At 38.2% G+C, this 23,343-nt stretch overlaps 1 protein-coding gene across 12 annotated transcripts in view; it reads left to right on the top strand.

Annotated features, from left to right (window-relative positions):
* Positions 1-23,343, top strand: part of ADK (adenosine kinase) — a 499,862-nt gene that overhangs the window by 14,580 nt on the left and 461,939 nt on the right. Inside the window, exon 1 of one of the 12 annotated variants that reach the window (XM_082408791.1) lies at positions 12,105-12,405. The exons of 8 other annotated variants lie outside the window; for them this stretch is intronic. In XM_082408791.1, coding sequence (XP_082264917.1) covers positions 12,392-12,405 — 14 coding nt within the window. In that variant the 5' untranslated portion in view covers positions 12,105-12,391. Of the gene's footprint in view, positions 1-12,104; positions 12,406-23,343 lie in introns of those variants that run through there. 3 more of the 12 variants (XM_082408787.1, XM_082408788.1, XM_082408795.1) reach the window with 3 other exon arrangements.

The following is a 23,343-nucleotide window of genomic DNA, read 5'->3' on the forward strand; positions in this document are numbered from 1 at the left end:
GATTAATTTCAATAGTCTACTCCCCTGCACCCCGCCACGCGTACCCCTAACATTGGAAAATGTGTCAATTTTTGATTTCAAAGTGCAGAGTTTAATTTAAATATGTATAGTATTTTTCCATGGAACTGTGAGTTTTAGGTTGTAGAAATAATTTAAGGTCTAAAAATTTCTGTGGAGTCTTAAGATAAGTTTGCTACCTAACACTACCTGAAAAGTCTATTTGGCATTCAGTAAGAACTGCCTTCTTACAATGCCTGAAGATTACATTTGGATTTAATTACTTCTTCCCTTCACATACAGGCAGTCTGAAGCTGTTATGTTTTTGTTGAAATCTGAAAAAGTGAGAAATCTGCTCCCACCAACCCCCATTCCACCCCTCAGTAAAGAAAACAAAACCGTTAAACGTTTTTGTTAAAAACCTAAAAGTTGTTATCACAAGAAAAAAATCTTTGTAACTATTTATGGTTATGGATGTTAACTAGACTTATTGTGATGATCATTTTGCAATATATACAAATACTGAATCATTACGGTGTACATCTGAAGCTAATCTAATGTTATATGTCAGTCATACCTCAAAAAAAAAAGGATTAATTCTTGTAAAATGCAGGTTTTCTGGTGTACTGTATCTTTAGGTGACAGAGTGGTTTCCAGAAGAGGACTATTCCCTGTGGCAGAGCTGTAGGGATTTGAGGAAATGTCCATGTCAGAATATCTGCCCATATTTGGAATATTAATAGCACTTTCTTAAGATATAAGCAAAAGAACTTATCTTCTCATACCCTTGGCTATTTAGAATCTCAGATCTTGAAACAGTGTTTGGGTTTAACCCCTGGCTTTTGGGGAATGGGTTGGGCTGGTTGTTTGACTAGTTATGCTGCAGAGTCATTCTTCTTTGCCTCAGTCTGCAGACAAACGTCCTGTTTTTCAGATAAACCACATTCATCGTAAATGCTCCTCCACCCCAGTCTATTTTTTTCCCACCGAGGAAGACATGATGATGGTCAAGATTTCCTTCAAAGTAATTAAGGAGGAGAATGTGAAAAATTATAAGAGCTTAGAATGAAATTCTGTGGGTTTAGATGCCAGTATTTAAAAATAACTATTTAAACCCACCCCCAAATGAAATGGGAATGGGAGAACTTATGTGTATTTTAAACTTATAAACAGGCATATGAGGATAAATGTCTTATAAGTTATAGATGATTAGTTACACCAAAATAACAATTTTTGGAATAATATTATATATACACACATACCTATGTACATAGTTTGTGTATGTGAACATATATCAAACCCTGATATTGGTAGTCCCGTCACATTGCATTTCTTGATGAACTTATATAACTATTGAGGCAATAAAAAAAATTTGTTCTTAACGTTTCCTATACCTGATTCTCTCATATATGTAATGAATCATTAGGAAATCTGCACGACGACCCACCCCAAAAGCTAATGATCCTTCCCCTTTAACTTGAGATTACATGATCACATTAAGTAACCACTGGGTGAAGTAATCTCCATTGAAAGCACTCCAAGGAGTGCTATGGTATATATACTATATTTATATCTATAATTTTAATTCTACTTGACTGTTGTGCTGCATAAAGAAAGACACTTCAAAGATTACATTTTTCCCAACACAACAGTTTTGGTGGGCTCTTTGCACTTCTCTCCCTCCCAGGTTTCGCAGTAACTCTGAGACTACTATCACTACTACCTCCACCACCATCACCACTGTATAAACTTCCAAGTCTTTCAACTTTAAATATCTAGTTATTGCAGAAAAGCAGTCTACCCTATTTCCACAAGGAGGGGTTTCACTCTAAATATTTCACTATTTCTCTCTGCACCCTGAAATCCAATTTCAGGTCAGTCTTTAGGCAGATGAGAGCCAGTACCAGTCTGTGTCTTGTCCCACAGACTGTGAGAGAAGATGGCCGTCTGCCCATGTAGTAGGGTGGAAGATAGGGCCTTCAAATCTAGGTCAGTCCTCATCAGCGGAGACTATGAAATTGCTGGTTCCTATTATTAGGATACTCTCTTAGAAAAAAAACCCCCAAAAAACATTGAATAAAAGAAAACTTTTTATAAAACCAGTTCCATCATTTCTCAAGCAACCCATTAGAAATTTCTATTTCTTAGGACTCTTTTTGGATAAAACTGCATGTTTAATTTGAGACCACATTTATTTTTACTCTTATATAGTAGAACATGATAGGCACTAGGAGTTAGAGGATATGCCCAAGGACTAATATAAGTAAAAAAAAATTTGTTTTTTTTACAGTGGAACCTTTTGTGGACATTTGTGGTTTCAACTTATGAGTCTTGAAAGATCTTGATAAGAAATAATTTGTAATTTTACTAAAGCCTAAATTTGATTTGCATAAAGTGAATGGCTGGGGTGGGAGATTTACTTAGTTTTATAGTAAATTTAACCACTTGCTATTCATTGTGTGCCCCTAAATTCTTGCAGAGTGGTAAAAAAGATGTTTTTCTTTGTCAAAAATCAGTCTTGTGATTTTGACAGAAATGAAATTGTGGTTGAAATTTTTAAAAATGAAGAGGTCTAAGAAATGATTCTTGGTGGCAATTAGGAGTCTTGGCTAAATTAAAGACAAAAATAGCAGATTCATTGGCTGCTCAGATTTAATCTCTGAATAAGCACATATGGAAATAAAGGAAGCAATTTCTGAAAGTATTTCATATGATGCTCTGGCTAGTAAGAAAGCTGTTACCGGACTACTACATCTTATGGGTTGAAGTCATAGTGTGGTGTTCTGAAATTTGGGTGTTTATAAAAGTCTCAGACTTATGTCAGTCTGTCTTGGGTTTACTTTGGTAACACTGTACAGTGGTAATTAGCCCCACTTCTGCAGTCAGGCTACCAGAGTTTGGATTTCTGTTCTGTAACATGTGACTTTCAGCAAATTATTTAACCTCTTTGAGCTTCAATTTCTTTAAATGTAAAATGGTGATAATAAAATATCTTCTGATAAGGTTTTTGTAAATTCAAATGAGATAGTACTTGAAACATATATAGCATGGTGTCTGGCACATATTAAGCACTCATTAAGTTTTACCTGTTAGTTTACTTATATACATATTTAGTGGCTGCTAGCAGGTGACTGCTAAGGTAGAATGGTTCCCTTCTTAGGGTGTTGTTCAAATGAAACTGCATATACAATTCTGGACAACTATTTTTAGTCTATTAATAGAAAGCAGTAGGCATTACAGAGTAAGAAAGACTAGAAAGAAAAATCTGTTTCCCAAGTCTTTATCTCTATCCCTGACCTCCCCTGGAACTTGTCCTTTGAACTTCTTTCTTGTCTTTCCCTTTTATCTCAGTAACAGCAGCGCCATTTACTCAATTTAGTCCAAATTTATCCAATTTAGTCTAAAATCTAGGAGTTACTCTTGACTCCTTTATTTTCCTTAGTCCCCCATATTCCTGTCATTCTATTGGGTTGGCCAAAAAGTTCCTTCAGTTTTTAAGTAAAAAAAGACACATTTTTCATTTTCACCAAGAACTTTATTGAACAGCGTATTCCCCATTTTGTTCCACTACCTTCTGCCATATTTCACGCAACTTCATAATGCCATCTTCCCAAAACTTTTTATCTTTTTGAGCAAAAAACCGTTCCAGGTACCTTTTACAGTCTTCCAGGGAATTGAAATTTTTTCCATTAAGAATTTTGTAAAGACTGAAATAGATGGAAATCTGAAGGTGCAATGTCTGGTGAATACGGCGGGTGATTCAGAACTTCCCAGCCAAGCTGTAACGGTTTTTGCCTGGTCATCAAAGAAACATGTGGTCTTGTGTTATCCTGATGGAAGATTATGTGTTTTCTGTTGACTAATTCCAGACCCTTTTCGTTGAGTGCTGCTTTCAGTTGGTCTAATTGTGGGTGGTACTTGTTGAAATTAATCACTTGGTTTTCCAGAAGGAGCACATAATAGGGGACTCCCTTCCAATCCCACCATATACACAACATCACCTTCTTTTGATGAAGACCGGCCTTTGGTGTGGTTGGTGGTGGTTCATTTCATTTGCCCCACGATCTCTTCTGTTCCACATTGTACAGTATCCACTTTTCATCGCCTGTCACAATTTGTTTTAAAAACGGAATGTTTTTGTTATGTTTAGGTAGAGAATCGCATGTGGAAATATGGTCAAGAAGGTTTTTTTTTGCTTAACTTATGTAGAACCCAAACATCAGAGCGATTAACATAACCAAGCTGGTACAAATGATTTTCAACACTTGATTTGGATATTTTGAGTATGTCAGCTATCTCCTGTGTGGTATAATGTTGATTGTTCTCAGTTAACGTCTTGATTTGATCGCTGTCAACTTCAATGGGTCTACCCAACCGTGGAGCATCGTCCACGAGAAATCTCCAGCACGAAACTTCGCAAACCACTTTTGACACATTCGATCAGTCGCATTCTCCATACACTGCAGAAATCTTTTTTTGTGTTTCAGTTGCATTTTTACCTTTCTTGAAATAATAAAGCATAATATGCTGAAAATGTTGCTTTTTTTCTTCCAACTTCAGTATTAAAATGGCTACACAAAAATTCACCAATTTTGACGTTTTTTTTTTAAATGCACTCTGATATGACAGCTTTCACAATACAATCTAACAAAATTGTTTCGAATGAAGTTAAAGACAACTAAGGGCTACTAGAGCCATCTTATGGAAAAAACCGAAAGAACCTTTTGGCCAACCCAATACCTCCAAAATGTGCATTTACTTCTTTCTATGTCCACCACTATCTTCATTGTTCAAACCACAATTATTTGTCATCTTTATTACTGTAATAGGCTTTTAATTTAGTCTTTCTGCTTTCATGCTCCTTTGATCCCTTCTCTACACTATAACCAGGTTGATCTTTTAAAACAAAATCAGATCATGTCATTCCTCTGTTTAGAACTTAATTACAGTGGCTTCCTGTCTTGCTTATAATAAAGTCTAAACTTCTTAGGCTCATCAAAGCTAAGACGTTCTGCTTCTTTCTCTGACCACAACCTTTTGCCCCTCCCCTTTTTTTCACACTGGCCTTCCAGTTATTTTAGAGCTGTCTGTCTGTCTGGAATCCCTTCCCCCACCTTGCTCTTCCTTGTCATTCAGATTTCTCCTACTGGAGGTCTTCCCTGACTACCCACTCTAAAGGAGCCTTTCTCTATGTTATCTGCTGGTTTTAATTCTCTGCATAGCACTTATGATCATTTAATGTTCTTGTTTATTTGATTATCTATATCTCCTCACTAGAATATAAGTTCTGTAAGGGCAGTACATGTTCTTGGTCATTGCTGAATCTCCAGTGTATTGAGTAGTAGAGAAGATCTCAATAAATATTTGTTGAGGGCTTCCCTGGTGGCGCAGTGGTGAAGAATCCGCCTGCCAATGCAGGGGACACGGGTTCGAGCCCTGGTCCGGGAAGATCCCACATGCTGCAGAGCAACTAAGCTCGTGCGCCACAACTACTGAGCCTGCGCTCTAGAGCCCGCGAGCCACAACTACTGAGCCTGTGTGCCACAACTACTGAAGCCCACGCGCCTAGAGCCTGTGCTCCGCAACAAGAGAAGCCCCCACAATGCGAAGCCCGCGCACCACAGTGAAGAGTAACCCCCGCTCGCCACAACTGGAGAAAGCCCGTGCGCAGCAATGAAGACCCAACGCAGCCAAAAATAAATAAATAAAAATAAATGAATCTATTAAAAAAAAATTTTGTTGAGTTAATGAGTGATTGATTCCTTTTTTTTTTCTTTTGGCTGCACGGCGGCTTGTGGGATCTTAGTTCCCCAACCAGGGACTGAATCTGTGCCCTCAGCAGTCAAAGCGTGGAATCCTAACCACTGGACTGCCAGGGAATTCCCAAGTGATTGATTCCTAAAAGCTTGTTTGTGAAGTACCAGATTTATGGTAAAATAAAAATAAGAAAAATCTTTTATATAGAAAATATACTTCATCAGGTTACCAGAAATACTTCGGGTAGCGCTGTTTGTTCTGTGATGTCCTTTTTACATTTTTATGTTAAAATGCCCTTTTGTGAAATGATAGTGATATATTCAATTATATAGTTTCAAAATATATTCTTGGCAGCATAAATAATTGGGAAGCACTGTTGTCCTATACTTCTATTTTTTTATTTTATTTTTTAAAGAATCAATTATTTATTTATTTTTTTGTTGCGTTGGGTCTTCGTTGCTGCATGCCGGCTTCCTCTAGTTGCCGCGAGCGGGGGCTACTCTTCGTTGCAGTGCATGGGCTTCTCACTGCAGTGGCTTCTCTTGTTGCGGAGCATGGGCTCTAGGCACGCGGGCTTCAGTAGTTGTGGCACGTGGGCTCAGTAGTTGTGGCTCCCGGGCTCTAGAGCACAGGCTCAGTAGTTGTGGCACATGGGCTTAGTTGCTCCGCAGCATGTGGAATCTTCCCGGACCAGAGCTCGAACCCATTTCCCCTGCATTGGCAGGTGGATTCTTAACCACTGCACCACCAGGGAAGTCCCTGTCCTATACTTTTAGATTGGAAGTTTTCTTTGACTTTTAAAGATTTGTGGTTCACTGAAAATATAGAAGCACTGTGTAGGTGTTCTTGGGAGGGAGTTTTGCTAAGAATTCTTAGTAAGTAAAGTTCAGTCAATCAAATGTTATTATATTCTTCACATTCTCCTGGGAAATAAATTGTCAGGTTCCATTTAAAGATTATATTCTGTTTGAATATGTCATGTTAAAGTGAAATGTGACATAAGAATCTACAGATAATAATTAAAAGGAAATAAAAATAGTGAACCTCTTATAATATTTTTTGGGGTAATACATTTAGCAATGTTTCTTTGAATAACTTTGTCCATAATGAAAGCTAAGTAAAATTGCATGTGTTTTATTTTCATTAAAACTGATCAACTCTTAAAAAAGCAACCCAATTTGTATTGTTACAAGTGGACAGTTTTTTTCTTCCACTGTCCATTAAGAACTGAAAGGGACCTGAGATGTCACCTGTAACAAACTACCTGGCGTTTCAGATAAGGAAACTGATGGTCAAAGGACATACATTTTTTTGGTAGGCCTGGGATTAGAATTCCCATCTCTTTATTCCCCGGCTCCTGAACTTTACTCTGTGGCACTAATTATTTTAGGGAGACAAGTCTTAAGAAATTTCTCTTTTTGGAGTATGGTATAGATTGCTTTAAAATCTTATTTTGTCAGTATTTTCTTTTCGTTTTAAAAATATTTATTTACTTGGTTGCACCAGATCTTAGTTGTGGCAGGTGGGCTCCCCAGTTGCGGCATGTGAACTCTTAGCTGTGGCATGCATGTGAGATCTAGTTCCCCGACCAGGGATCAAACCCTGGCTCCCTGCATTGGGAGTCTTAACCACTGCGCCACCAGGGAAGTCCCAGTATTTTCATTCATATGAAATGAGGAGATGTATTTTTAAGTAACATGCAGGGAAGATATTCCACATTCAATCTTGTGACAGCTGGCCTCTTAAAGGCTATGCAAAACTCTAAAAGTGGTACTTATGCTTTTAATTTTTGTCAAGTTAAGATTTAAAATTAAATAAAATCATAAAGACATTTTATTTTTGTTATTCCTGTCTTAAAGAATCTTTACACATGAAAAGATGAGACATTTATAAAGTAAGCCTAATTCCTCTAAAAATAAGGGTAGTTTTGATGGTTGTGATTTAAAAAGACACAGGTTTTAAAAAAGAGCAGGAATAAGTTTTGTATTTTTAAACCATTTCAGAAAGGCCATTAAAATTTAATAATACAAAAATTTTATGCTAATAAAACCAACATGTAGTAGAAAATTTATAAAGTAGATCAATATAAATAATAAAGTCAAAACGACACATAATTCTACTTTCCAGAGAATCCAGAGAATCCAGTAATAACATTTTGGTGTGTTTCTTTCCAGTCTTTTTTCTGTGTATATATGGCATATATATATTTTTTAACATAGTCAAGATTATACTCTACATTCCTTTTGTTGGATTGTTTTGCTTTTTTCACTTAAGATTATATCATGAGCATTTTCCTCTGTCCTTAAAAAGTCTATGAAAACATTTTATAGTAGCTTCATAACATTCTTTTGTAATTTATTTAACCATTACTCTATTTTTGCTTATTTAGGGATATAATAAATTTTTGCTACTATTAATGTGAAATGAATAACCAGGTATACACATCTTTGTTCATGTTTGTTCTATTTTATCTATGATAGTTGCCTATAAAGTGGAATTGGTGACACATATTGCCACAAAGCTTTCTAGAAATGTACTAATATATGAAAATACTTGTTTTATTGCACGCTTAACAACAAACTGGTTGTGTTTGAAGAGAACTTTGCTATTATTTTGGGTTTGGAAGCATTTGTTTGAAAAGGTTAGTCTACATATTTGTTATGCTATCCGTAAACATATTTGTTTAACTATTTGGGATTAGCTATCTAGGTGCTTTTAGTGGCAGACTAACCACACGATTAGGTAAAGTAGATAGAATATTTACTTATCTATCTTTCCAAGAGCAAACTATTCTGACCCACTGATCTTAATTCAACTATTTGAATTAGAAGAAAGTTAATGAAGGTTAATAATTCAAACTGACTGCTTTTCCCTAAAGTGAAGAATAGGATTGAAATAAATTGCTTAAAAAATTGATTGAAAGAGTTTTTTAGTGGTTACTCGGTAGCTAACTGTGTGTGTGTGTGTGTGTGTGTGTGTGTGTGTGTTTGAGAAAAATTGGGTGGAAGAGAAAAAAAGCATGAAAGGCTGAGGAAAGGAACGTGCTGTGAATTAAAAAAGCCGCTGTCTTTATTTGGAAAAACATGTCTTTTGTCTCTACCTGATTGACTCTGAAAGAACAATCACACATGAGCCCTGTTTACTGAAATAGCATTTTTGTATCTGTACCTGCTGAAATGAACTGTTACCTAAGTACATTTTAAGTAATACACTTTTTGAAAGTTGTGTTGACTGATTATGAGTAAAAAAATCAAAGTTTTGATTGTTAGATGCAAAGTGTCACTTCTCAAAAATAAGTAGCTTTTTAAAAAATCTTTGAATGTGATATGGCTTTAATTTGATTGAATATTTGAATATTGCAGGCTTTTATCATCCCTTAATGACATAGAATATACTGTATTTGTTAAAAAAGCAAAGTTTCAAATCTAGCTGTTTTGGTACCACAATTAGTTTTTTGTTAAAAATCAAAAATAGGAGTCCACAAACTATGTTAGGCATGAGTAAAAGTTCATTTATTTTTCACAAGGCCGAGTTCATGTTAGCTTTCATATCATGCTTCCCAGAGATGTAATTTTAAGAAGTGTGGTAACTACGAAGTAATAATCATGTCATGTGCTGAGGACTCTATTAGACTTTACTAGAATTAAGTTTTAATCTTCCCAATGCCCTGAAAAGAATGTAATGTGTAAACGGAGGGACACATAGGTTAAGAACCAGCCCAAGGTCATGCAGGAAGTCAAGCAGGGGTTCCAAGTCACTTCTGTCTTGCTATCTTTACAATCTTGCTACTTCCCTTTACAGCCTTGCTACTTAGCATGGCCCATGGACCAGAAGCAATTGGCAAAATCTGGGAACATAAAGGAATGCAAAATCTTGACCGTAGAGACTCGCTGAATCAAACCCTTACTTTAACAAGATCACTCAAGTGATGTGTATGTATATTAAAGTTTGAAAAGCATCATACTCCATCCCATATTAAAAGTTACATGGAGGTTTTGAAATTTGTTCTAAGGATTATTCCTGGTTTTACTTTAGTTCCTGTGGGTTATCTATTAACATTTTCCATTAGAGGAGGAGGCAAACCTTTGAATTAGTCAGTGTCTCCCCTGCTTCAAATTGCTATTCTGCTGCTGCTTTGATTCAGATCTTGTTTAATCCAGAGGAACAATTGACTAGTTCTGCTTGTGGACATTTGGTCAAAGTCCCAATCAGCCTATATAGCTCTGTTTTTGATAGCCTTTACTCATGGACTGAACACATCAGATTTATAGTACATGGCTTCATTTTAGGTAGGATTTTCCAAACTAAAGAGAAAAATGCTAAAAAAAAAAGCGCATTTTCGAAGGAAACTTGAAATCTTTTGGAATACTTGATGTTTCAGATGGTTAGTAAGGAATGACAGATTTGTATAAATTGGTCTCTACTAATTTCATTTAGTGAACATAATTATTCTGTCACAGGGCAATGATAGGTAAGAAAAAAGCAAGGCTAACTTAGTAGAACAGCACTGTCAGGTAGAAATATAATGCAAGACATAAATTAAAAAATTTCTAGTAGCCACATTAAAAAAGTAAAAAGAAACAGTTTAATTTAATCTTAATATATTTTATTTAACCCAGTGTAGCTAAGTATTATTTCAACATATAATCAATACAAAATTTATTACTGAGATATTCTGAATTTTTTTGTACTAAGTCTTGAAAAATTCAGTATGTATTTTATATTTACAGTGTCTCAGTTTGGATGCTAAATTTTTCACAGTTAAAAGGTGAAATGTAGTGCAATGAAAACAAAATTGTGTTTAATGGAAAAATATTTTACCTTGCTTTTGGTTTTAAAATTTAAGCTAATTAAAATTAAATAAAAATTCAGTTCCTTCAGTCACAGTATGCACACTTCAATATCACATGTTGGATTGTGTTTTTTTTTTAATTTATTTACTTTATTATTTATTTATTTTTGGCTTGTTGGGCCTTCGTTGCTGTGCGGGCTTTCTCTAGTTGCAGCGAGTGGGGGTTACTCTTTGTTGTGGTGCACGGGGCTTCCCATTGTGGTAGCTTCTCCTGTTGCAGAGCGTGGCTCTAGGTGCGCGGACTTAAGTAGTTGTGGCACGCAGGCCCAGTAGTTGCAGCTCGCAGGCTCTAGAACACAGGCTCAGTAGCTGTGGCTCACGGGTTTAGCTGCTCTGCAGCATGTGAGATCTTCCCCCATGGGGGCTTGAACCCATGTGTCCTGCATTGGCAGGTGAATTCTTAACCACTGCGCCACCAGGGAAGCCCTGGATTGTGTTTTTAATGTAACTGATTTCACACTTATGGACTTGATCACCATCCAAATGGTTAGTAAATGAATGCCACTGGAGGTTGTGGTCTGTTTATATAAATATTTGCACAGGGAATAAATAAAAACTATTTAGGTCATAAAGCGCTTACTGATTATCCTCCATTCTGTCCTTCCCGTAGTTGGAATTGATTTACCTGTCTTATTTATTTATTTTTGGCTGCGTTGGGTCTTTGATGGTCACATCGAACCCGTGTCCCCTGCATTGGCAGGCGGATTCTTAACTGCTGCACCACAAGGAAAGCCTCTTACCTGTTTTTTATTAGTGGTTCAGAATCAGTTTCTTAAATCCTTTAACCCCCACTAAATTGTAAGGCTAGCTCCAAGAGTTAGGGTTCTTCCAATTTTTCCCTATGGCATTAGATGCTTACTTCAGAGCGCTTCGTACTTTTCAGAAAAGTGAGGAAGTCTGACAATTAGTGTGTCAAGCAGGTAGTCTGAGTGGGCTAGTTTGGCCCAGAGGTTTTAAAACTTTACACGTGTACCTGGATCACCCGGGAACTTGCTAAAAATACCAGTGTATGGGCCTCACCTTTCCAGGTTCTGATTCACAGGTTTATAGTGAGACCGTGGACACTTCTGTATTAAAGAGCCTGTTTTAAGTGTTTCTGAATTTCAAAAACGTTTGGGGACCACAAGACTCAGCATTTGACTCTTAAAAGGCTGCGAGTTCGAATTAAAACATGTGCTGCTGTTGCCACGCGATCGATTCTACCCGGGCTGAGGTTTCCCAGGCGGCTGCTGCTTTTCTGCAGATGGGTTTTCAGGCTGTTAAACCCCATCCCCGAAGATTACCCTGACTCCGTCCCTGTCCCAAGTCCTGTTAAAGCGACCTGGGCTGGCCAAGGTAGACACGGCCATGTGACTGACAAGCCGGTTGCCTTTCGGGGCGGCCATTTTTGAGGCGGGCACCCATCCTCGTGCCCCGTAAGCCAGGAGTAGGGGGGAACTCCGTTACCAGGACTCAAGATGGCCACCGCGCCCGCTAGCCACCACGCTAGCCCGCGCGCAGGCGAACCTGCACGAGACGCGCGGGCGGCTTGCAGTTGCCCGAGGCGGCCTCGGCTAGTCTCGGGCCGCGGGCCCGGGGCAGAGCGCCCGCCCCTTCCGGGCTCGGCCAATCAGCGCGTGCGGCCGGCTTAGCGGGGGCCGCCCGCGCGCGGGGTGTGTGAGGACGCGCTCCCTGTCGCTGAGTGCCTGAGCCCAGGAGCAGTGGCTGTGGTACCTGCTGCTGCCGCCCGTGCGGACGCAGAGCATCGGACGCGAACGCTGTTGCGTGGGGCAGGAAGGTGAAGCCATGACGGCCATCAGGTAATGAGACAGAGCGGCAGCCTAAACTGCGCGCTTGCTGGGCAGTAGCCTCCTGGCTGTCGGAGAACTGTCGCCCCTTCTCTTGGGTGTTCTGGAGCCTCCCAGTGCCACCGGTCCCCCTCATGTTGGAGGCTCTCTCTGCACTTTTCATTTGGTCATTTCTGCCTTCCTCAGAAGTTTTGGGGGCTGAGGCACATGGCGGAGCCCTGCGAGTAGCCGCACCGCTGAGGTGACCCTTACCCAGATTACAGGGTTTGAAGCTTGCTGGTGAGCGTAGTGGGTTTCTCGTGAAAATGTAGCTATTTTCCCTCCCCCGGGATAGCACGAGGCCTGGGGAAGTGTGACGTGCACCGGGCGTGTCCATGCCCGCGTGTCATTCCTTCTGACAACTTCGTTGGTGGCCCAGTGCAGACCTGCAAAGTTGGCCCTTTGATGCAGGTAGATTTCCACCAAGTTGTGAAATTGTGTGTCCCAAAAATGTTTGCTTATGACTGGAATTAGTACTCTGGTTCCCCAGGTACCATCTGTTTACCTACTTTTATCTGAGAGTCACACGCAATATGGGTTTCGTGAGGTAGTAGGTATACAATGAGATCAATAAAAGAGAGGCTCCCTTCAGTTGCTCTTCCAGAGTTTGGAAGGTTCTTTTTTGGTAATGGCGACAGGATAATGGCCCTGTCCAATGTCTGCAGGTAGCATTGACTGAATGTTTGCCTTATGCTAATGAAACTATTTATAAAAAGAGATAAATTGCCTTATTTACTCAGTGTTCTGAACTGCCTCTTTTAAAGTAGACCTTGGCCTTCATTGTCCCAGAGAAAGGGAGACCCCAGCACAAATGTGAAGAGAATAAAATTAGTTAAATTTTGGTCTGTGAGCTTCCAGCAGCCTAAGTCGTGGTGATTTAATGGTTTCTCAGTGGTGAATTTGACTACACAATGTTTAAGAAATGACTTGAGAACCTGACCCTCAGGGAAGTTAAAGTAAGATACGTAACTGTGCTGAACTGGGATGCAGTTTCTCTTAAACGGCGTAATTCTATATTAACACAAAGAGTATTTACCTCATTATGCAGAAGGAGGAATTGGGGTACTGAAGTGTGGAGGTCAACATGGAAAGATTTCACAATAAATTGTATTGGGACATATAAGTCTAGCTTTTAATGCTAACAGTATTTTATGATGAATTAGGATTATGCTGTTAAACCTAGTCAGTGCTCCCTCTTCCCACTCCCAACTCCCATCATTGTAGCCGGCTACTAATTAGGAGTGTGGGTCAAATACTTTCTATGTTAAGGGCCACTTCTTATGTGGACTCAATATTAATCCATCATCGTATTCCTGGCTACTCTTCAGTGGAGAAAAACCCAAATATAAAGCTTCTACTGCTCGGCCAGTGACAGTAGGATGTATTTTTTAACGTAGAGGTTGAATGGTGGTTGTCTTAAAAAGACTGATTTAAAGGTTAATACCAGCCTTATTTGACTTGTGGAAGGATAGATAACTACTAATAGTTACATTTATCCTTGTTTCTTCAGATGTTAGTCTATATTTTACATAGACTTCAACTATAGTGACATGACTCAAAAAAAGATTTTTAGATATTATCTAAACCCAGCTACCACATTTATACCTGAGGAAACTGAGACCAAGAAGACTTGAGTGCCTTGTGCAAAATAAGTTAGTGGCAGAGTTAGGAACTGAATCCAGATACCCATGATATAGTGCTCTGCATGATACCTTTATAAAAACAACATACTAAAATTTCCTGGAAAAGCTGCTTCTGTGAACAAAAATTTTAGAGTATTCTGAGAGACATCTATAGTAACTCTCTTGCTTTCCTGTAGTCCTCCAAGGAACTTAATAACTTAGGTTTAGGAGTAGGCAGGGAGACTTCTGAAGTTGAAGCAACTCTATATATGTGGTGACAGTTTTAAATGGGTTGGTAATCTTACAGATAGCAGCTGGTTCCCAGTGAGGACTGCATTTAATGCAATTTTGTCATACCTTTAGTTTTCACGTTTATGATGTTAGGCATATACCCATTTTGTACCCAGTTTAACGGTAGCCGAAAGGATGGGTACTACCTACTTGCTTTTAATACTGGTGCGGAGAATGATCAAGGTCACCAAGCTATCAAAATCTGACTTTGTGTCTAATGTTTTTTATACCACACTTAAAATAATTGCTGCTAAATATAGTAATATGTGACTCCTCGCAATGACTACGACAGAATACCTCAATAGGATTGGAAACAAGTGAGGGCCAGTGGTCAACATACCTAGGTTCTAATTGAGGGTATTTTTCTGAGTTACTGATCTTCTTTTTCTCTTTTTTCCTTCTCTGGACATTTGTTTAATGGAATACTCAGTGATGGTGATACAAATATGTATTCCACAGCGTTGCTGGTTAGATATGAAAGTGTTCTTATATTTTAAGGCGTTTTATAAATGGAGTATTCTCTTCTTGTTGAAAGCAATTTGGTCCCCTTAGAGAATGGTGTCGTCTGAAAATAAATGTTTAAATCTTATATTTTTTAAACAGGAAGTGAACTGACCTAATTCCCTCATTTTACAGTTGAAGAAACTGAAGCCAAGAGATACTGTGATTTGTTCAGGTTCACACAAGTAGTTGCATATCTTGAACTAGAACCCAGATCTCTAGATACTTAGTTTAGTGCCCTTTCCAGTGTAGCATTCAACTATTATGAATTCCTAAATATTTAAATCAAAAGAATTTAAAATCTTTGAATAAGTTTGGCTGGAGAATTTGACTCTTTGACTTTTACTATTATTTGTATTCTACTCTACTACACCATTACTAATGAAGAGTTTACATCCGGTAAAGCCGATTATCAGATTATGTATATCAGATTCCAGCTTGTCTTCATGTGAGAAATAATAAAACATTTTTAATTGCCCCAACAGGAAAGTTGACACTTGAGTTAAAATTCAGGAGACATAGGAAAATGTAGAATGTCAGGACTAGAAGAGAATCTTAGAGAGCATTTTACTCTTTTTTTTTTTTTTCTCTTAATTTTTTTTTTTTTTTAAATTTTATTTATTTTTGGCTGCATTGGCTCTTAGTTGCTGTGTACGGGCTTTTCTCTAGTTGTGGCGAGCGGGGGCTATTCTTCGTTGTGGTGCAGTGGCTTCTCCTGTTGCGGAACACGGGCTCTAGGTACGTGGGCTTCAGTAGTTGGGGCACGCAGGCTCAGTAGTTGTGGCTCGCGGGCTCTAGAGCACAGGCTCAGTAGTTGTGGTGCACGGGCTTAGTTGCTCAGCGGCATGTGGGATCTTCCCCAACCAGGGATTGAACCCTTGTCCCTTGCATTGGCAGGTGGATTTTTAACCACTGCACCACCAGGGAAGTCACCATTTTACTCTTTTTCTTTTTCTATACTGGACCTTGAGGCCCAAAGTGAAGTAATATATCCTAGTTTGGCAGTGATAGAGCTTAAGAGAGAATTTAGGTCTCCTAACTCCTACATTATGCACTTTTCAGTGAGCCAACAGTATTTCAAAATACTCCTGTGAATATTGCCTTCCTGACATGAATGTCTCATCTGGTTTTGGGCATTGCTTACAGCTTGAGTTTGTGCCAGGGAAGACTGGGAAAATGAGGTATGGAGACAGGGAGAGTGTTTGCTGTAGAGCTGAGGAACCCAATTCTTTGGCTTTCCCAGACAAGTCAGGTTTGGTTTAAGACTATTCTGGGACTTGACATGACTGCCCTACATGATAATTCTGTAACCACTTCTGTGGGTTAAGCCTACATTGGGAAATTTATGTGGGCTGTGGGTGGGGTCCTGGGGTATTTTTCTCCTAACACTCAAGACTTTGAGGTACATCCAGTAGGATCTGCCAAGCCACTCAGATGGAGAACATTCATATCGAGACTAAATTCTGGCTAAGACTGAAACTGCCTTGTTTTGTTAAATGGTATCTTTAGAACCTTTAAACAGAATTTTCAAACTCACTTCAGGACTTGTGTCTTAAGAATTATAAATTTCATATTATTGTACGAACTTTTTTATGCCATGAGACTTCTTAGTGAGGCTAATGAGTTTTTAAAATAAAATGAAAAATGAAATTGTTTCATTTATGAAATATTTTGAAGAACTAAAGCAGGAATCCTTCCCTTGGAGAACTGCAATGTCAGCTGTTAATACTCATTTATAAATAGGTCATCTTTGTTTGAAAAAGCATACAAGGTTTTCTAATTCCAAATCTTTCCAGCCACAGTATTGCTATATTAAGCAGAACTGTCAAAGATGAAATGGAACCAAAATGTCTAGACTGTTTAAATGTTAACCCTTTCCTGTAACATTGGTTAACAATCATGCCTATTTACCTCTTCATACCTACTCAGTTTTAAAACGTTATTTTAAAACATACTGTAATAAAACGTAAGTCTGAATTCTTATTTTCACATAGCATAGCTGGCTTATAAATAGGATGACCATATGTCCCAGTTTGCCCAAGACAGTCCTGGATCATGCCTTTTATCCTGGCATAATTATTAATAGCTCTTCCTTTATTCTCAGAAGTATCCCATTTGGATAATAAATTATCTAGTTACCTACTTACACACTATAATAATTTTGTTGTAGTAGATTTTGGTTGTTTAAATGTTACTTGAAATACGACCATAAGGTGATGGAATATTAGCTTATTTTGGCTAGATTTGGATATTTTGCATTGGTCAGACATTTTTATTGTGTTGAGAGTTCTTACTGTCTCAGAGTAGTATATTGAACAAGAAAGCACATGATTTGAAGTTAGGTATCATTTATTTGTTGTCTGACCTTTGGCAGGTTATAGAACTTTGCTGAACCTTTTGTTTCTCTTAAACAGATAATAGCAATACCTACACTACAGGGTTATTGTGAGGATTTAAAGGCAAGAACATACATAAAAATGCTTTATAAGCTGCAAATTGCTATGTAATTGTTAGTCATTAGTATGTCACACATGTGCTCCTGAAAATTGAATTTTAAATTAATGATTTTATCTTGTTTAGGGAACCTTGCTATATAATAGCACAATCTTTTAGAAGTGTTTTTACTGTAATGGGGAGCAGGGAAATAATAGTTGGAGATATATGTGTCTTTGAGGTTTTTTGGGAGGGAGGGGCAGAAGTTTCAGCGTATTTGTATGCTGAAAAGAATGATACAGTAGAAAGTGAAAAAACAGATGATGCTGGACAGAGGGAAGAGATTATTTCCTTGAGTTTGCAAGAAGGCATGCCAGTATGCACAGGCTTAAATGGAAGGACTGGCCTTACATAGCCTAAGGGACACAGATAATTTCCTAGTTTGTTTACTTTTTAAAAAATGCCAACAATATAATTCATATATAGTAAAATCATAGATCCTAAGTTCACTGTATTTTGGGGGAAAAAAAGTATTTGTGTAAAACACCACCCAGATCAACTTACAAAACATGTTCATCTCCTAGAAAGTTTTTTCCTGCCTCTTTTCTTTTTTAAAAAATATTTATTTATTTATGTATTTATTTATTTTGGCTGCGCCCAGTCTTAGTTGCTGCATGTGGGCTTCTTAGTTGCAGCATGCCGACTTCTTAGTTGCTACATGCGAACTCTTAGTTGTGGCACGCATGCGGGATCTAGTTCCCTGACCAGGGATCGAACCCAGGCCCCCTGCATTGGGAACCCGGAGTCTTACCCACTGGACCACCAGGGAAGTCCCTCCTGCCTCTTTTCAATCAATCTCATTCCCTGCACCATCCAGGCAATCATTTTCTGGCTTCTATTAGTAGAGATTAGTTTTGTATGTTCTATAACTTTATATAAATGGAATCATACGATAAGTCTGATTACTTTTATCTGATTACTGTTGTTCAATAACAATTTTGATATTCATCCATTTTGATGTGTGTGTTAATAGTTTGTTCCTTTTCACTGCTGAGTAAGATCCCATTATATGGATATAGCAACAATTCTGTTGATGGACTTTGGCTTGTTTTCAGGGTTTGCTTATTGTAAATGAAGCTGCCATGAACATTCGTGTGGACGTGGGTAAATGCCCAGGTGTGGAATTGCTGTGTTCTAGTGTAGATGGATGTTTAACTTCAGAAACCACCGAACTGTTTTCTAAAATAGAAAACAGAATACATTAAACATTCAGTGTTATAAGAGTTCCAGTTACTCCACTTTCTTGACAATGTTTGGCATTTTTGATTTTAGCCATTCTGATGGGCGTGTAGTTATATTTCATTGTAGTTTTAGTTCATTGATTGCTAATAATGTGATTATAGACCATTTGCTTATCTTTTTTTTTTTTTAAAGTTCATTTTTATTTTATTTTATTTTTTTAAAATTTTATTTATTTATTTATGGCTGTGTTGGGTCTTCGTTTCTGTGCGAGGGCTTTCTCTGGTTGTGGCAAGTGGGGGCCGCTCTTCATTGCAGTGCGCGGGCCTCTCACTATCGCAGCCTCTCTGGCTGCGGAGCACAGGCTCCAGACGCACAGGCTCAGCAATTGTGGCTCACGGGCCTAGTCGCTCCGCGGCATGTGGGATCTTCCCAGACCAGGGCTCGAACCCGTGTCCTCTGCATTGGCAGGCAGATTCTCAACCACTGCGCCACCAGGGAAGCCCTATCTTTTCTTTTGAACTGCCAGTTCAAGTCTTACCCATATTTGTAAATATGGTATTTGTAAGTATAAGCTGTCTTTTTGTTGCTGATTTGTAATTCTTTCAATACTTCAGATACAAGTTATTTGTTAGATATTACAAACAAACATACATACCTTCCTATGTAGCAAATATTTTCTCCCTGAGCCAGGTCTTTTCATTTTCGTAACAGTGTCTTTTGGGAGCAGAAGTTTTAAAATTTGAAATTGAATTCATTGATTTATTTTATTTTATGTATATTACTTTTTGGGTTCTTAGAAATCTTTCCTTCTTCTATCCCAAGGTTGTGAAACTATTCTCTTATGTTTTCTTCTGGAAGCCTTGTAGTTTCAACCTTCACATTTAGGTCTAAGATCCATCTTAAGCTGATTTTTTGCTATGGTGTAAGGGTTTCCTCAAAAGGATTCTCAGTCAGTAGATTAGATAGATGTAGGACTTTCCTGGACTCACTATTCTGATCTGTTGACCTATTTGTATATTGTTACACCAATACCACACTTTCTTAATTATTGTAGCTTTGTAAGCTTGGTACTGTTTCTTTAAATTTTTGATAGAATTCAGCAGGGAAGCCACCTGGGCCTGGAATATATTTTGGATGAAGGGGTGAAAGGTTTTAAATTACAGATTTCAATTTCTTATTAAAGAAATGATAAATGAGTGTTCAGATTTAACATTTTTTCCTGTGTCAGTTTTGGTAAGTTGCATTTTTAAAGAAATTTATTCTGAATTGTTGGATTGTTAAAAAGTTGTTTATAGTATACTGTTACTGCCTGTAGGAACTGTTTTATGTCCCCTTTTTCATTCCTGGTATTAGTACTCCTCCCACGCCTTTTTTTTTTTTTTTTAACTTTTTGGGATCATTCTTGTTAGGGATTTATCAAACGTATTAATCTTTTCAAAAGCCCAGATTTGGGTTTTGTTGAACTTCTATTTTTTTTTTTTAATTAATTTATTTATTTTTAGCTGTGTTGGGTCTTCGTTTCTGTGCGAGGGCTTTCTCTAGTTGCGGCGAGCAGGGGCCACTCTTCATCGCGGTGCGCGGGCCTCTCACTATCACGGCCTCTCTTGTTGCGGAGCACAGGCTCCAGACGCGCAGGCTCAGTAGTTGTGGCTCACGGGCCCAGTTGCTCCGCGGCATGTGGGATCTTCCCAGACCAGGGCTCAAACCTGTGTCCCCTGCATTGGCAGGCAGATTCTCAACCACTGTGCCACCAGGGAAGCCCCTGAACTTGAATTTTTGTAATAGTTTTCTATTTCATTCATTCATTCATTTATTTAATTGATTTCATTAATTTTTGCTGTCATATTTTTATTTTCTGGCTTCTACTCTTTTGGATTTAATTTTCTCTTTTTCCATTTTGTTTTGAGTTAGAAGTTTAGACCATTGATTTTAAACCTTTCTTGTTTTCTAACATGTGCATTTCATATATAAAATGTTCCCCTCAGTACTTTTTTAACTACATGATACAAATTTTGATATGTGTGTTCGGTTCAAATGATTTTCTAATTTCTAGTGTGATTTCTGTCATCCACAGGTCATTTAGAAGTTTACTGTTTAATTTCTAAATATTTGGGGATTTTTAAGTTTTTAAAAATTGATTTTCTATTTAATTCCATGATATTTGGAGAATATATTGTTTACACATTATAAGCATATATCTGTATTATATGTATCAAGAGAGAACATAGTGTTAAGTTTCAGTCCTTTGATATCTATTGAGATGAGTTTTATAGTCTCATCTATGGTCTGTTTTGATGAATGTTACATGTGTGTTTTTTTTTAAATTTATTTATTTTTGACTGTGTTGGGTCTTCGTTGCTGCATGCAGGCCTTCTCTTGTTGCGGCGAGCGGGGGTTCTCTTCGTTGCGGCGCGCGGGCTTCTCATTGCGGTGGCTTCTCTTGTTGGGGAGCACGGGCTCTAGGCACGCGGGCTTCAGTAGTTGTGGCTCACGGGCTCTAGAGCACAGGCTCAGTAGTTGTGGTGCATGGGCTTAGTTGCTCTGTGGCATGTGGGATCTTCCTGGACCAGGGCTTGAACCCGTGCCCCCTGCGTTGGCAGGTGGATTCTTAACCACTGTGCCACCAGGGAAGCCCTACATGTGTTTTTAAAGTCTTTAATTTCACTCAGCAATATTTTGAGGTTTTCAGTGTAGTTGTTTTACACATCGTTTCTTCAGGAAATGAATATTGCAGTTGTTGGGTGTATTGTTCTATAAATACCAATTAGTTTAATTGTTTTATTTACTTAGTTATTAACTAATTATTATTAATTATTAAATTGTGATATAATTCACATGCCATAAAATGCACCATTTAAAACTGTACAGCTCAGTGGTTTTTAGGATATTCAGGGTTTTGCCTCCCATCACTACTATCTAATTTCAGAACTTTTTCATCATCCCCAAATGAAGCCTCATACCTATTAGCAGTTACTCTCCATTTCCCCTGCCCATCCCCTGGTAACCACTAATCTACCTTGTCTCTGTGAATTTGCCATATTCTGGACATTTCATAAGTGGAATCATATATTTGGGCTTTTGTGCCTGGCTTCCTTCACTGAGTATAATGTTTTCAAAGTTCATCTATGTTGTTACATGTATCAGTATTTTATTCCTTGTTATGGCTGAATAATATTCCATTGTATGTATAGACCACATTTTGTTTATCCATCAGTTGATTGATATTTTTATTTCCATTTTTTGGCTGTTATGAATAATGCTGCTATAAACATTCATGTCCAAGTTTTTGCACTTAGGAGTGGAATTGCTGGGTCATATGGTAACTTTATGTTTATATTTTTGAAGAATTGCCAAACTTTTTTGCCAAGCTGGCAGCATCATTTTATGTCTCCACCAGCAATGTGGATTCCAGTTTTTCTGCGTTCTTGCCAATACTTGTTTTTGTCTAGCAGTATCTGCTGAGAGGCTGTATGTGCTTGATGAGGCATACCATCAGTGCCCAGCCAGGCTTACAATGCTGCCATAGCCTCTATTTCCTGCTTGTGCAGAGCCTCATGCTCAGAGATGATTGCTTAGTACCTTTTCAGGTCTTTCTTGAGCATGCCCACAGGCCAGGGCATATGTATAATACATGGTCTCCTAGATTCTCAGGAATATTCAGAACTTTTCAAAACCCCTTATGGATATCTCATGCCCCACTTTTCCTTTTAAGTTTTTTTGGTTAGCTGCTTGTTTGCCACAACTGCTTCAGATGGCTGGGGTGTTAAACAATTGCAGCTGATTGTTTTTGACAAATGCCCCGGGGGAAAAGGCTGTTAGTACTGGGGAAACTCTGAGTCAGGTCAAGTAATGAGAAGTCTTGGAGTAGGAGTTTTTCGGGTAACTGCCAGTAAGCTCAAATAATAGCACTTTTCTGAAAATGGGGCTTTGAAAGAGCTCCAGTTCTGTTCCAGCTCATCCAGTGGCTGGTAGGCCCCTGGTTTCCACTGTGTTTTGGGGCTGTTGCTTTTAAGGCTGCCTTGGAGCTGGGGAGGGGGGATGGGAATAGGGCAAGTTAAAATGCCACAAAGCTTGCTGTTTTTACTGAGATTCAGCCTTTTTTTTCCCCTTGAATAAATGTTCCTCAGGTGTTGCAAGCCTTTGGTTAATATGTGGAGTTCTGAAAGTGTTGCTTTTGACTTTTTTTGCTAGTGTTCTTGTTGCTTTTATGGAAGAGAGGAGTTTTGGAGGCCCTTATTCTGCCATTCCTGATGTTATCACCCTAATTGTTTCTTAAACATTTAAAAATATTACTTTTTCTTTCTTTTAAAATACAAGTTTCTTTTTTTTGTTTAATTTTGAAAGACAAGAAGTTGCAAAAAGAGTACAGAGAGTTCCTATGCACTCTTCACCCAACTTCCCCCAATTATAAATCTTACATAACCACAGTATCTTACCAAAACGAGGAAATTGATGTTGGTTTAGTACTATTAAGTTGACTATAGATGTTATTAGAATATCACCAGCATTTGCATACGCTGTCTTTTATTGACATGGTGGTGGTGTGTAGTTCCTCGAAATTTTATCATGTCCAGATTCCAGATTAACACAATTAGGGTATTAAACTGTTCTGTCACCACAAAGAAACTCCTTTGTGTTATCCGTATATGGTCACACCCTCCCCCCCAGCCTTAACAGTTGTCAACTCCTGATCCGTTCTCAGTCAATGTAATTTTGTCATTTTGAGAGTGGTATATAAATAGAATTTTACAGTAGGTAACACATAGATAAGGCTTTTATTTTCCCTCACTACAGTGCCTTTGAGATCCATCCAAGTTGTATC

The sequence above is a fragment of the Balaenoptera borealis genome (genome assembly GCF_965194805.1).
Source record: "Balaenoptera borealis genome assembly, chromosome: 10".
Taxonomy (NCBI): domain Eukaryota; kingdom Metazoa; phylum Chordata; class Mammalia; order Artiodactyla; family Balaenopteridae; genus Balaenoptera; species Balaenoptera borealis.